This window comes from Peromyscus maniculatus, chromosome 5, assembly GCF_049852395.1.
Source record: "Peromyscus maniculatus bairdii isolate BWxNUB_F1_BW_parent chromosome 5, HU_Pman_BW_mat_3.1, whole genome shotgun sequence".
In the NCBI taxonomy this organism is placed as follows: domain Eukaryota; kingdom Metazoa; phylum Chordata; class Mammalia; order Rodentia; family Cricetidae; genus Peromyscus; species Peromyscus maniculatus.
The window spans coordinates 73,729,618-73,745,532 of NC_134856.1; the positions used below are offsets into that span (position 1 = coordinate 73,729,618).

General features: G+C 43.2%; 1 protein-coding gene across 46 annotated transcripts in view; it reads right to left on the minus strand.

Annotated features, from left to right (window-relative positions):
• Positions 1 to 1,894: 1,894 nt before the first annotated feature.
• Positions 1,895 to 15,915, minus strand: part of Mllt10 (MLLT10 histone lysine methyltransferase DOT1L cofactor) — a 171,156-nt gene continuing 157,135 nt past the window's right edge. For 32 of the 46 annotated variants that reach the window (XM_076572632.1, XM_076572663.1, XM_076572664.1 and 29 more), the window contains 6 exons: positions 13,754 to 13,942; positions 13,316 to 13,404; positions 12,844 to 13,211; positions 12,061 to 12,157; positions 5,684 to 5,881; positions 1,895 to 3,520 (listed from right to left, as the gene is read on the minus strand). In XM_076572632.1, coding sequence (XP_076428747.1) covers positions 3,476 to 3,520; positions 5,684 to 5,881; positions 12,061 to 12,157; positions 12,844 to 13,211; positions 13,316 to 13,404; positions 13,754 to 13,942 — 986 coding nt within the window. In that variant the 3' untranslated portion in view covers positions 1,895 to 3,475. Of the gene's footprint in view, positions 3,521 to 5,683; positions 5,882 to 10,898; positions 11,018 to 12,060; positions 12,158 to 12,843; positions 13,212 to 13,315; positions 13,405 to 13,753; positions 13,943 to 15,915 lie in introns of those variants that run through there. The other 14 variants (XM_076572650.1, XM_076572672.1, XM_076572648.1 and 11 more) reach the window with 1 other exon arrangement.

Below are 15,915 nucleotides of genomic sequence, written 5' to 3' on the forward strand. Positions count from 1 at the left end.
AAAATTCAGTTCTTACAATCTAAACTAAATCATGTACACCACTTTATTCAAGTAACAAAAACTGGCCAAAACATCTATGTATATATAATGTGTTAACTGTAAGGAACAGGGAAACTGTTTGAAGACAGGTATGTGTAGATACGGATATCATCAAGCCTGTGGAGAGTAACGGGAGTCTCCTTGTGTCTAGGGCAGGTGCTGGGTGTCCTCGCTCCTGCTGCAATCACCAGGCAAGAGAAGTGGAGACTGGAATATGACTTGGACCTCAGACTTACAGAGCTTCCTGGCTGGGGACGCAGCTCAGGAGTGAAGGAATTGCTTACCATCTCCAGGGTCCGCTGCCACCTCGTCAAAGGCTTGTTTAAATTTAGACAGAAGGATGGTTCTCGGGGGGCTGGTTCATTTTCTTTCTCCTGTTGGTTTTTTGTTGAGAGGATCTCAAGTGGCCCAGATGAGCCCTGAACTTGGATCACCTTGCATTCTGACAACCCACCTGTACCTGTCTCTGTGCATTTCCAGTTAGAAACACATGGCCCACTTAGCAATAGCAAAGAGACCTCCCTGAAGTCAGGACCTCTGCTTCCAGAAACTATCCACAAAGCTATGAGCAGTATTCCTTCCTTCCTTCCTTTCCTTTCCTTCTTTTTTCCTTTTTCCCCTTTCCTTTCCCATTTCCTTTCCTCTTCCTCCTTTCCTTTCCTTTCCTTTCCTCTTTTTCCTCCTTTCCTTTCCTTTCCTGAAGACCAGACATGGCCTTCCTGTTTAAAAAAAATTTTGTTTTCTTTCCAATTTTGGGTATTTGCCTGCATGCACGTAATACATGTACCACCTGTGTGCCTTGTGGCCTGAGGTCAAGAGGGTGCCAGAAGCCCTGGAAGTAGTTACAGATAACTGAATCACCATGTAGAGGCTGGGAACTGAACCTCAGTCCTCTGAAGCAGCAGGTGATGGTGGGTTTGCAGGTGGCAGGTGTCAATCACCACATCTGGCTGACAGAAAAGCCTTCCTAAAGTCAAGTTTTCATTTGTCTCTTTCCAAAAACCTAACATTCAGTCCTTAATAAAGTTGGGAGCTCAGGGATGGAGATGGAGCTTACTCAGGAGAGTACTGACACCACATAAACCAGATGGACTGTACATACCTGCAACCCCACCACCCAGGAAGCAAAAGCAAAAGGATCACAAGTTCAAGGCCATCCTTAGCTACATACTGAGTTGAGTTGACCAGGATACAGGAGGCCCGTCCAATTAAAATACAATAGTTAGGAACCCAGGAAAGGATTTTTCTGTTCAACTCCAAACTACTGAGAAGAGATGACACGCACCTCTGTGTTCTGATGCATCCTTGACCCGAGAGTCATTAAACACACGTGTGTTCTTTCAGAGAATGCCCTATAGTTCACTCTGAACAAGAGAACTTAGTCTTCAGTCAAGTGTGCATGCTGCTTTATTTGTTTTAATGTACTATGACCAAACATCTCCTCTGGAGCAGATTCTCCTTCCTCTTATTATGGACACCCTCTCCCCTCAACAATCCCCTGCCATCTCTGGACACCCCACCCTCTCCCCTCAACAATCCCCTGCCATCTCTGGACACCCCACCCTCTCCCCCAACAATCCCCTGCCATCTCTGCACACCCCACCCTCTCCCCTCCACAATCCCCTGCCATCTCTGGACACCCCACCCTCTCCCCTCCACAATCCCCTGCCACTCTGGACACAGCTAATGTGCCCCATGATGATCTGCACAGCCCCCCCGCCCCCAGAAGTCAGACAACTCCAAGACAGTACTATACTGATGCTCCCAACAAACACACCCACGTATTGGAGCAGTGCACACATAAGGGTCCATGGGTTTAGGATAGTCACCTCTCCAAAAAAAGAAGGGCACGAAGTTATAAACATCGTTAAATTTTATTAACAAAAACTTTGTACATTTTAATACATATGGAATTTTACATCTAAGGAAAATAACAGCACATTCAAAATTTACCATTTATACAAATTGTTACAGAATAACAACCAGTGGGTTAAATAAGTAAAATAAACCACACTGATTCTTTTAAATTATCTACAAAAGGTTTGACTTTCTTTAAAATTCCCCTGAACATATAAAAATAAATTAATTTTACTTTTCAATTAAATCTACCAAGTAGAAATCTTACAAATCAAAATATCAATGTTATCTTATGAATTTTTCACATTACAAACAGATTCACAAACCTTATTTACAGAAGTGAGGTAAGAACTGTGCAGTGTCCCCGGAGACATCCTGCAGAGCTAGCCTGTTCTTCCAGCTAAGCACAGTGGAGGTCGAACTGCAGCGGGGCCTTTTCCACAAGTCAGCCATGCATTTCAGAAACACATCAATGATCCTATCCCCCAACTGTTGACCAGTCTGCCACATTGTCACAATCAAGAGCATGACTACCCAAAGTCAAAAGGCTATGGGACAGGTCTCAGGAACTGTGGTGGCCCATTTGTTCCAACAGGCAGTTCTGAGAGGTTGATTATATAGACTCCTCAAATCCACTTGTTTCCTTGTGAGTCATTGGGGGACAAATACCCAGGTAACAGTTTGCATGAGCTCTTGACAGTGGCAGGGAGTTTCAGCAAAGGCAGGGGATGGGGAAGCTGCTGGCCCAGGGCTACCCTGCCGTCTAGAGCCCTTCATCTGTGGAGGGCCCAACAGACACTTGATTAAGGCCAGACCCTACCAGCAATTTCCACACTGGTGTCTCTTTCTGAACAAAATTATACATTTCCAGTTGACCTGGTTCTCCCAGCAGCCTAGAACTTGCTTAACTCAAGAACTCTTTTTAAGTAGGTTTTAACGATAAGAAAAAGCATTTTTTTTTCCAAGAGGAAATTACTGTCGGCAGAAGCTTGTGTTCCCATCCTAATTTGATCACCAAAGGGACAAATGTCATTAGAAAGGAATTTTTTTAAACAACATTTGCAAAGCCCCAGCTGAGGATCTGGAGAGTCACAATGTTTAATGACAGAACTCCAGGAGAAGAAACTGGACAGTTCTCAAAACTCTGCCCCAGAGAGTAAGCACACTCTATCCCAAATGAGATACTTCATATTCTGACTTTTACAATAAAACCAAGTGGTTTGCAAATGAAATAAGTCTTTAGTTTTACTATTTGTCTCCAATTTAAAACAAAACTAGCTGAGCACTCAGCATATTACATTTTTCTTGGGTTCATAAACTCTGCATGTGAATTATTTCATTCACAAAAAAGTTAGCTATTCATTTTTCTTCCAAAGTCCAAACACTTTGGTAGGGACGGGGATATAGGAATTTCATTTCAGTGCAACAAAGCGACAAGAAAATAACCGGAGCCTTACAAGAGCACGTGTGGCGTCCTTCCTGGGCACTCCCGCCACCTTCCTGCAGAGCAGGGCAGCGCGGGGCAGCAGCTGGGTGGAGTGCGGGGCAGCAGGAGGGGCGAGGAGATGCTTTTCAAGTGTCAACTTTTCTCTTGAGCTACAGGCCCCGTTTTATCACTAAGTCTCTGCGGTTCAAAACAAAACAAATCAGAAGTGTTTACAGTTCTGGCCGAGCCTTGAGGTAATACCCTCTAACGGGGACTATGATGATAAAATGTGGCACATGTTCTGATTTACCCTGAAGGTAGCTACTTTTCAGCATAGTGAACACGAATTTTCTAAGACTTTAAAAACACCACACTGGGCCTATGTAAAGGCCTAAAGGTGGTGTGCCTGTCCGTGAACGCAGTTCCCAAGGCTCCCACATACACCTGTCCACAAGAGGAAAGAGGTGTGGTGTCTGTAAGGACTAAGAAAGCCATCGTTCTGACCCTACTGTGGCGTGTTTCCTAAGCGCTGACCTCTTCTACCTCTTGCCTGTAAGAAGTGGGGTCCCACCTATCACTTTAATGATGGGACAACAACTGTACTCCATGGACCCGGGGACCTGCAGGGACTCCATGACTTCCCTCAGAGCCCAGCTTTCCAGTTGACACTGTTGTTTGTTCTAAGATGGGGTCTCAGCCAGGAGTGGTGGCACATGCCTTTAATCTCAGCACTCAGAAGCCGAGGCAGGTGGATCCCTCTGAGTTTGAGGCTAGCCTGGTCTATACAGTGAGTTCTAGAACATCCAGAACTGTATAGACACTGTATCTGAGATGGGGTGGCAGGAGGGAGAGACAGACCCAGACAGACGGACAGATAGACAGATGAGGTCTCTCTATATGACTCAGGCCTCAAACTGATGATTCTCCTGCTTCAGCCACCCAAGGAGCTTATAGGCATGTGCCAACACCCCAGGAAGATGGTTATTCTCATTCTCCTCCCGCCCCCAAGACAGGGTTTCTCTGTGCAGCTTTTGGAGCCTGTCCTGGAACTCAGAGATCCACCTGCATCTGCCTCCCGAGTGCTGGGATTAAAGGCGTGTGCCACCACTGCCTGGCTATTCTGATTATTTATTGTGGCTCTTTCATTAAAAATACGTCCTATTGCATAACTTGGGAAAAACTAGCTTATAATTACTCTATTTTAAATATGGAAAATATCCACAAGCAAAAGCATAGAAAATGGTATCAAATGTCCAAATAAACAGAGTCACTGATGAGGAAAGGGGACACGATCCATGGTGACAGTGCCCACACTCAGGAAGCAGGCAGAGCAAGGGGACAAACAGAAAGGACTCTCAACTAGCCCAGATTCTGAACCAGTACTCATTACTAAATGAAAGCCAATGTTTCTATAGGTGAAAATTAAACCACAAGAGGAACTCTCAAAGCAGCGGACCACGCTAACAGCAGTGCTCCCAGTTTCCAGTCCTGTGCCCGCCCGACCCCCTGGCCTCCAGGATCTCTTGCAGTGGCCTTCTGTCCTCAACTGGGGTAGGGGAGAATGGACGTAAGGCAACAGCCCTAAAACAGGGCTCCTATGTGCTGGTTGTTCGTGAGCCACACCTATCTCCACTTTAATCCCCAAAGGGGAGATGCTATGACTTACAAGTTATAAAAATCAATCCATTTAAATCTTACATTCCATTAAAATTGTGATGGCAATTAATTTTTTGAAGATGTAAACTTATGTGTATGCACCTGTCTGTGGGTTTATGTGTATGTGTGTGGGTGCCCACGGAAGCCAGAGAAGGAAGGGCATGGAACTCTGGAGTTGAAGTTGAGTGGTTGTGGCTGTGGGTGCCGGAGACTGAGCGTGGGTGCTCTGGGTGCCCTCGAAAGCACTCAGTCACCTCTCTGGCACAGTAATTTACTGTTTTAAGGAATCTGGTAGAAAGCTTGGAATATTGCCCTAATTTTATATATTTACCACATCAAATATGTAACTCCATTTTAAAAAGCATGTTGGAACAAAATAATAAAACATATATATTATTAGATGGAGAAAAATTCTATGATCAAATTATTTATCTTTTTAAAAAAGAAAGAATGTGTCTTGACTGGGCTGTCTCATCCTGCAACTAAAACATTTCAGAAAACGCTGTATTACAAATGGCCTTCATCCTTATGTGCAAATCAAATTGGTATACTTAAGGGACATGTAAATTAAATTGGCTCAGACCCTCTGTTTACAATACCCAGCTGCTACAACAACTGATTTTATGAAGGAAATACTGGCTCAAGAGCACCCATCTCTGTCACTATGATCCTTGCCTGCCGAGGTGTACCACACAACATACTTACTGTGACTTTCTGACTTGTGTTGTCCCCATGGATGGTGAGAAAGGGGTTGGTGGTGGCTGTGTGAAGTGGGGGAGCCTGAGTGCCTGCAAGGAGGTTGTTGATGGGGATCTGTGTGGGCCCAGGGAGCTGCAGCTGCTGGAGCTCAGGTGGGTGGTGCTGCTGCTGCATCAGCTGGTACAGGAAGGCCTGATGCTGTTCCTTCAGCAAACATGGGAGAGAAGGTGAGCTTTAGCTAGAGAATACAGCAGTAAGCAAACATTCCTTTTCTACTTCTTTCTCTTACAGGATTACTTGAAAGTAAATCACATTCACACTATTAAGAAGACAAGGGCTGGGGGGTGAAGGCACAGGCCTTTAATTCCAGCATTCACCAAGCGGAGGCAGGTGGATCTCTATTAATTTCCAGGCTAGCTTGGTCTACATAGTGCCATGCCAGCCAGAGCTATATGATGAGGCCTGTTGAGAATGGATAGATAGACAGACCACCCACCCCATCTAGAAAAGCAAGGTAATAACCATCTATTGAAATCCCCAGGACCACCTGGGAATTGACCATTTTTAAAACATACCAAGCAAAGTCAGAGGTGTGTTCAAATGAAGCTGTCCATCATGAACACAGAGAATGGGAACAGCAACAGTTTGGGCAGTGGGCTGCTTTGGTTCTGGTTCATACACAAGCATGTTATCTGAAGAGAGACCCCCAACTCAGAAGATGCCTCCATCAGATTGGCCTGTAGGCAAGTCCATTGGGTATTTTCTTGTCTGGTGACTGATGTAGAGGGGTCCAGCCCACTGTAAACAATGCCACCTCCAGGCAGAGTGTATAAGAAAGTAGGCTGGACAAGCCATGAGTGTAGGAAGAAGGTTTCTCTGGTCCTGCCAGCCCCCCCCCCCCCCCGCATGGCCCACTTATAAAATAATCACTCAGAAGCTTATATTAATTATAACTGCTTGGCCATTAGCTCAGGCTTATTACTGACTAGCTCTTACACTTAAATTAACCCATTATTCTTATCTATATTTAGCCACATGGCTTGGTATCTTTTCTTAGTCTTGCCTTGACATCTTGCTTCCTCTGTATCTGGCTGGTGACTCCTGACTCAGCCCTTCCTCTTCCCAGAATTCTCACCTGCTCGCCCCACCTATACTTCCTGCCTGGCTACTGGCCAATCAATGTTTTATTTATCAACCAATCACAGCAACACATATTCACAGCATACAGAATGACATTCCACAGCACTTCTCTCCTTTTCTATCTAATCAAAATGGAAGGTTTAAACTTTAACACAGTAAAATTACATATAACAAAACAGCTATCAAGCAAGAATTAGAGTTATAATATCTAATCTATTAGTTTTTTGGCAAAATTAGAGATCTATCTATCCTATATTTTTTGAGTCTAAAGTTTCATATCTAATTTACCTTTTATCATAATCAAGGAAAATCTAGTCTTCAACCACATCAAAGACCCCAGAAGGATATAATATTACCTAAGTAAACAGGACATACACTGTAAGCAACTTCCAAAAATCTAGAATGACAGACAGCAGGCTGCCTGGACAGTCACCTAAAGTACTTCTGCAACATTAGGGCATCCATTTTTCAGCCCACAGGCCTAGTCTCTCAGTCGCTTCTTTCTGTGTCCTGTAGAATGTCTGGCAGTTTCCTCTGCGAAGCAGGAACCTAGAACCATTTCGCCTTGTTTTGGCAAAATCAGTGGTCATTTTCCTATGGGTCTTATATGTCTAGTTTATATAACATTTTGTCAAGCAGTTTTTTTGTATGTCTAGTTTATATAACATTTTGTCCAGCAGTCCAGGCAAGAACAGTTTCTTGCCCAAATGGCCAGTTCTGCCAAGAAGAAGATAAACTCTGCATGGAGTTTACTTTCACTGTGGCCAAAGTTAGCCAATATGCAAAAGAGTATACCCTCACATTGACTGCTGACAGTGTGCTGTCCAAAATGGACAAGCAGGACACGGACACGGGGACACGGACGGACGGACGGACGGACGGACGGACGGACACACACACACACACACACACACACACACACACACACACACACACACACACACACACACACAAGGCCTGCTGATCCTTGCCAAGAAAAGTATGGTTGCAGCTTTGACAACAAGTGTCCTCTGAGGCCAGGGCATTATGGACCACTGCTGAAGTGGCTTTGCAATCTGGAAAAGGTACAGTGCCCCTTCCTTCGAAGGCAGCTGAACAGGCAGTGGGCTGATGGCTCCTGGTGTGCAGTGGAACAGTAGCTGCAGCAGTTCTTGGAGGAGTAACTAGGCTGACGGAGTCTGGCCTCTCAACAGTAGACGGGCATTAATAAAGGAGATGAAGCCACCCACAGGCTAAGAAGAATGGGAAGCTGAATTCCAAAAATACCAGCAATTTCCAGAATTTAAAATCCTGAATCATGACAGGGCACTGGCGGAATTCAAGTTTATCTGGGACACGGAATACTCGCACCAAATATGGGGTTGAGCTGCAGGCCTTACGTACATCCTGCTTCACAAATGAGTCTGTCAGATACGCTAAGCCTGTAGGCCAAAGATGATGCCCCAATGTTGTGGAGAAACCTCGGGTGACTGTACAGGAAGCTGGCTGTTTCTGTCATAACTCACATTTTTTTGTAAGCCACTTGTTTGCACTTCCTGTTTTACTAGGTAACATTTTTCCTTCTTGGGTCTCTGAGGGAGTTGAAGATTAAGATAGCTGTAGTTACAGTTTTCCTTGTTAACAATTTCAGAAAAGAAACTCATTTAAAGAGGTGTAAAGTGTATAAGTTTGAAAGACATCATAAGATAGTTTTCTGTTGGTAATACAAGATAGGACAGAAAGTGAATTAGGTACATTTTAGACTCACCAAAACAGGATAGATAATGGAATATTTTCGCTGAATTTGTCAAATGCAAATGGACTAGACATTGTTGATGTATTTACTGATTGTACATATTATATATAGTTATTGTACTTATTGTATATAGCTTTTCTTATATTAGTTACAACTTTTTTTTACATTTTTATTAGACAAAAAAAGGGGGAAATGTGGTGATGTATACTGTGTCTCCCAATAAAATTTTCCTGAGGATCAGAGGAAAAAGCCAGCCACTATATTAACATAGAAGTCAGGCAATTGCCTATCACTTAGGAGGCAGGGATCTGTCTGGATGTCTGTGAGTTCAAGGCTACACTGGGGAACAGAGTCAAGCATGGTGACACACGCCTTTAATCCCAGCACTAACTACAGAGGTCTGGAGGTCTGTACAGACAGACAGGAAGTGACAGAGCTGGGCAGGAAGAAGAAGTGATGTAGCTGGGCTGAGAGAGTAAGTGAAAAAACAGAACAGAAAGGCATACAGGAATGGGGATACAGGAAGCTCTCTTTGGAGACTGAGGTGTGGGTGAGGTGAGGTTAGCTTGTGGCTTTTCCTATTTCCTGGTCTCTCAGGTTTTCACCCCTATATCTGGCTCCATGTTTTTTACTTAAGACCATTGAGCAATTCGCCTACACATGAGGAGCAAGCAGGGAAGCAGAGTTCATGCTGTGGTTTCCATACATGAGAGACCTGTCAGCTAAACTAAAGCCTTTCCTCCTTAAGTGGCTTTGGTCAGTCTTCTGTCACAGCAGCAGAGGAACCAACAAAAACAGGTTAATCACACTATGATTAGCTAATTTAGAATTGCATCTATGAGTCAAACCCTGCCAGTAATTCTTCTCAAGCATTTCCAAAAGCTGCCATCTACTCCTAACAAGTATTTAGTTCTACAGTTCTGTATTTGTCTTTTCAAGCATAAATTCCTTTCCTGGGTGCTGATAGGCACTATATTAGCTGCCTGGGATATATAGTAGTCAGAGTCCCTGCCTGCCTAGGGAATGAGAAACAATGCTACAGTGTGACTATTGCTAAGAATAGACAAAGATTATGTAGATTCAGTAAGGAGTCAGGGCAGCTTTGCCAAGTTAACACAGGGCAGACTTAGAGCACACTGGCATTTGCCAAGTGGATGAGGAGGAAGGAGGGCATTTCTAGGGTCTCAGTGAGAGCTTGTGCAGAGAGATTCTGGACCCACAAGAGCTCAGAGGCTGGCAGGCAGTGCTGGCTGGCGGTTAAGGGGGAGAAAAATGCAGGGCTCCCACCAAACCATGAGGGAAGCTGGGAAGTCAGGAGAAAGCTTTTGAGCAGAGGAAGGAGCTTTCTTTTGTCCTTTCTTTCTTTTTGGGGATGGGGACAGATATGGTCTCATTATACAGCCCTGTCCTGCCTGGAACTCATTATGTAGAGTGCCTACCTCCATCCCTGAATACTGGGATTAAAGGTGTGTGCCACCACACCCAGTTAAATGAGAAGGGATTTCTTGATAAAGTCATTATAATATATTAAAAAAAAAAATTACAATTTTTTACTTAAGCAACTTGCTGGAGTTGGAAAAAGTGGGGTAACTAAGCATGGTAGCAGCTCAGTCTGGGACATGTTTAAAATGCCCTTCAGGATGTGCAAGTGCAGCTATGGAGTAAGCAGGCGGACACAGAGTGAGATGCTCTGGACAGAGGTCTAAAGTACATGGACCAAACTGAAACAACTTAGAGTGAAGGATACTGCTGAACTCAACTTTTAGGTGAGAGGTTCAAGAAAAGAGGAAGATCCAAAATGGAAAACAGAAAGGACAGCTAGGGAGGACCATGGTGTCACTGCAGTGGGAGGGAATGATCACCTGTCCGATTGACTGAAGACACAGGAGAGTGACCAGTGGACTGAGAAGTCTGTCACCATCTGTGCAGAGACAATGGTGGTGGTGACGGTGGGCAGACAAGGGGCTGAGGTTTTCTGCCCACAACTCCCAAGTGCCAGATGACAGATGTGCACTGCTCTACCCCATACACTAAACTATTAGAAGTATACTTCAGCCTACATTTTTAGGACATAGTAAAGCTAAGTTTGTGGACACATGCCTGAAATCCCAGCACTTGAGGGGGCTGAGGCTGGAGGACCATGAATTCAAAGCCAGTCAATGATACATAACAACACTCTGTCTCCAAAAAAAGGCAGAATGTTTGGATGTACCTTGTGTACTCTCCCAAGTACTTTAAAATCATTGCTCGAATACAGAGAAAATAATGACAACAATATATAAACCGTTACACAGTGTTGTTCAAGGAACTGTAGCAAAAAAAGAATAGGCAGGTGCAGTACAGATGCACATTTTTAGTATTTTTTATTTGCAGATAAAGGAATCGACAGATGGGGAACCCATGAGTCTGCAGGATGAACTGTATGTGGTAAGGGAAGACTGTTTCCATTCTGTTCCGTTACATGTCTGTAAAAGTCAACACCCAACAGTTCAGGGTTCCTCTTCTTCTTGTTATCCTCAAAATCTATTACAGTTCTATAGTTATCTTGCCAGAGATGGCACTACATCAAGACACAACTGTCCTGCTAGTGATTCCTATTCTACTCCTGAGCCCATCTTTCTTCCCCCCGAAAACAAATTGTTTCCATACAGCAACTAATCTTTCTAAACAAACCCGTGATTACTATTATCATTGTTCAAGTTTAATATTCTCCAATGAATCCTTTAAGAAAAAAAAAGAAAGAAAATGGGGGCTGGAGAGATGGCTCAGAGGTTAAGAGCACTGGCTGCTCTTCCAGGGGTCCTGAGTTCAAGTCCCAGCAACCACATGGTGGCTCACAACCATCTGTAATGGGATCTGGTGCCCTCTTCTGGCCTGCAGTCATACATGCAGACAGAACACTGTATATGTAATAAATAAATGTTTTTAAAAAAAGAAAAAAAAAAGAAAGAAAAGCAGGGCATGGATGAGGCAAGATCAGCACAATTGACTTGACTATCAGGTGACAGAATGGTCTTCCAAATGCCATCTCCCAAGAAGCTTGGACCAGCCCATCTAAAATTGGAACTGTTGATGAAGCATCATGCTAGTCCAGCAAGCCTATCACGTGTGAAGCCCTGGGTTCTACTCCCAATGCCACAAAAGAAGTAAACCAGCCTCACCTTACTTCATCCCTGGGACCATTTAGTGCCCTCATTCTACTTCACCAGCCTTCTTGGAATGACCACCAATGAAAGAGTGAGCACTCACTACTTCCCCTCTCCAGGAAACCAGCAGGAAAATAAATAAACACAGCTTGCATTCCAGTCCCCAGAGCCTAGTTAGCACCACAATACATGTTTTCACATTTGTAAGACAATCAGCAAAGGTGCCGGTCTAGGTATGTCAAAGGACAAGACCACCGTTATGGCTGTGCATTCACAATGAGGAGCCTACATCATAATCAACTCACAGTCTCCAACACCAGACCCTGACAAAAAAAAAAAAAAATACTGCGCAAACAACATACCGGGGTGAGCTGCTGGGAGTTTATCAGCTGCTGAAACTGCTGCTGCTGGATGAATATTTGTCTCTGCTGGTCGGACAGTAACCCTAGTCCCGAGGCACTGAAAAACATCGCAATCCTTACTCCTATGCAGCCTTCTCAGGTGTGACAGCAAAGTGAGAATTTAACAAACGCAGTTTTACCTACAACACTTCATTATGTACAAAAATATTTTACCTACAACACTTCATTATGTACAAATTATTCTTTTTTCCTATGCACATGTATATAACTATACAGGGACGCACTTTCAAGAAGTTATTTTAAATAGGCACAAACTGAAACACAATTTATGTGTTTATAATAAAGTATATGTAATAATCATCTATCCCTTACTTTATCAAAATTTTTGATTAGAGAATATCAAAATTGTGCTGCTAAATCTTGCAGAACCAGTATCAATCACAGGACTGCCACAATACCTTTGCAGAATAAGATACATGTGCACAGTAAGAAGGACTCAAAAGTGACATTTAAAGACAGATATCACAGACCGAGACTGACATTTTCAACACGAATGTATTTAATATTATGTTACTGAAACTGATTTTTAGTTGAATTGTATCAGCTTAATAAAAAAATATGAGTAGCAAGCACTTACTCTCAATGAGTTTGGGTAGCCATTTTTCCTAGAGAACATCTACAAAATACATTAACAATCCCAATGGAGAACAAGGACACCACTGATGACATGTCGCATGAAAAAGAAAACGAATAATAAAAACTATACTGAAGTAAGCTTCTTACCTGTTAGTCAGTGCGGCGGCAGCCGGCATTGGATGTGCTGCGTTAGGCGGGACACTGGCGTGGGGAAGGGGGGCAGGGTTCTGGGATATTGTGACAGGGGTCTGAATTACACCATTTAAAGCTCCTACAATGCCATTAATTGCCAGTTGGTTACCTGGCAAGGCTCCAATTATTCCACCAACTGCAGACACGGCAGGAATGGTGGAGGTTACAGTCTGCATCCCACTAGCTAAGGCCCCTACTGCCACACCATTGACCTGCTGAACCCCACTAACTCCAGAGCCTTGCTGAGCTGGGCTCTGCCCAGCAGGTGGGGGGGTAGAAAGCGCAGAAGAACTGCTGGTGCTCTGTCCACTGGAAGTTAAGTCCTAAGGTAAGAAAGAATAACAGCTTAGGTGATCTTAAATAACTGAATGCAATATGCTACTGTTCTCAAGTAAAATACACAAATGAACATAACCAGAAAAGTTACCTGATTTAATACAGGAAGAGAATTGTCAGGTAAAAAGCTGTTTCCTATGTGTGGGCTCTTACTGCTGTTCAATGAATCAGTAGTAGGAGCTAGAAATAGTAAAAGATAAAAAACATATACCCTGTCAAATAAATTGTATTATATGTAAGATTAAAGGCTATTTTCAAAGTTATGCTGAAGCCTACTCCTGTTATTCCCAAAACTGATGGTTTGTACTGAATATGAGACCATTACATTTAAATAAATTTTACCATTAAACTATGAACTGAAGTGAAAACAGACTCAAGACAATTAACAAGGATTGTCTACGTCCCTCAGGAATAACCCACCACTGTTTCCTACATCTTCACATAACCAGTAACCGGTTATTGTTAATTATGCAGATGGCATCAGGAGTCCATCCTGCTTTCCTTCGAAACCAAGTACTTCCATACTCACCAGTGTGTGCAGAAAAGGTATGCGTTGGATGAGGTGGGCTAGGATTGGCTGCTATTGTTGGAAAAGGCACGGAAAGCTGTGCATTCAGTAACTGAAGACGTTCCTTTTTGGCAGTCAAGTTTTTAATTTGTTCTTCTAATCTTCGATTTTCAACTTGAAGTTGGTGTAATGACTTCAGCATTCCTAAAACTAGCAAATTATTTGTGCGAATTTTAGTAAAGACAACTCCACTCCCATGACTAAGACTTTTATGGTCATAGTGTCAACTGCTTTAGAAATAAAATAAAAATGTGGAAATTCTGTAAACTAATACTAAATGACTGAGATTTATTTCTAGACTTGAATGTAGATATATAAAAACATCATGTTATATTTAGGAGTACAGACACAAAGGAAGACTGTTCCTAGATGGACCCTGTAAAGATTGGCTGCCAATGTTGTCCACATAAACAAAACCCCACCCAATCAGGTTTAAGTAGTTTTATCCTCAGAGAGAAAAGATGGCATTTTATTTTCCTCAAGAACCCAAAAACAGCAGCAGAAGTAGCAGCAGCAGCAGCAGCAACAAAAACCAAGCCTGCCAGCAGACACCTGGCAGCCTGCCTGCCATGCCAGCTGCGCAGCCGGCCTCTCTGCAGGCTCCCCAGCAGGGAGCGCTGTGTCTGCACCCTGCTACTTCTCTTCAGGGAGAAAGGCCTCACCTGTTCACAAGCTTCCTGCCCTGCCAGATCACCTCAGATACTATGTTAATTCCTCCAAGGCTGAAACTTCCTACTGACAATCCAGAGCCAATGTTGCTGTCAGGCCACAGGGACAACATGACCTCAGGGCCTTCCAAAGGACCACAGCTCTAGCAGTACAACAACTAACTTTCTGCCCCTTCAGGCGTCCAGATGAGACAAAAGAGCCTGTCCTCTAGCTAATGTGTAAAGGGTTCTCCCTCACATCAATTTCCTCACAATCAGCAGTTTTAGGTAGGGGCACCATTCATAAAAAGATCAATTTAAAGACTTGGTTCACCAGCAATATTTTAAAAAGTCTTGTTTTCATAAAATAAAGCAGTGAAAGCTTCCATGCCAAAATGATAGAAACCAACCACCTCTTCCTCTCTCCTCACCTGTTCCAACTTTGGGTTTTTTGTGTTTTTTTTTGTTTTGTTTTGTTTTGGTTTTTTTTGCATTTTCACCCGGTGGTTTTAATACTTAAAACCAGAAGTACTAAATATGTACATACAACACATACCATATAATTTCATAAATATCATTAACATTCCAATTAAATATAAAATTTACTAATTACTATTCCTTTTGGATAGGGTCTCATTAAGTAGCCCTTGACTGGCCTCAAACTCAGAAATCTGCCTGCTTCTGCCTCCCAAGTGCTGGGGTTAAAGGCGTGTGCCACCTGCTTCTACTTCCTGAGTGTCAGAATTAGAACCAGGCACCACCATGCCTGCCTACTTTCTATTCCTTTAAATTGTAAAACAGATACCTAGCTATACCTGACTAGATACAGTTTTTCCTTTTTTATTTATTTGTATTTTATGTGCACTGGTGTTTTGCCTGAATGTATGTCTGTGTGAGGGTGTCAGATCCCCTGGAATTGGAGTTACAGACAGCTGTGAGCTGCCATGTGAGTGCTGGGAATTGAACCCGGGTCCTCTGGAAGAGCAGCCAGTGCTCTTTAACTGCTGAGCCACCTCTCCAGCCTCTAGATACACTGTTTTCAAAGATTTCCGGGAGTAGGCATATTTTTTTCAAATACTAGACTGAGAGGAGATACTGTGTATTTTCACAAGTTGACAAGAACCAAGTATAGTATGATAGAGAAAGAGTAGCAAAGCTGCATTTCAACCAGTAACCAACTAACAAAAAGCATGTCATTTACCTTCATTAACAATCCTAGGATACAGGTATCGTCTTATTCCCAATTCCAAAAATAAGAGATTAAAGAACTTAAAAATGAAACCAATCCAATCAAAACTTGCCTGAGATCCTCTTGTCAGGAGTGAACACTACAGAATGGGCTCCATCAGAGCACAGTACCCCGCGCTCTCTAATTATATACAGACCATGCCATGCTGTCATTACTATAGTGGTACACAGTTTCTTCTGCACCCATTACTATCTGTTGTTCCACCCAATGCTGTTCCGTTTTAGACA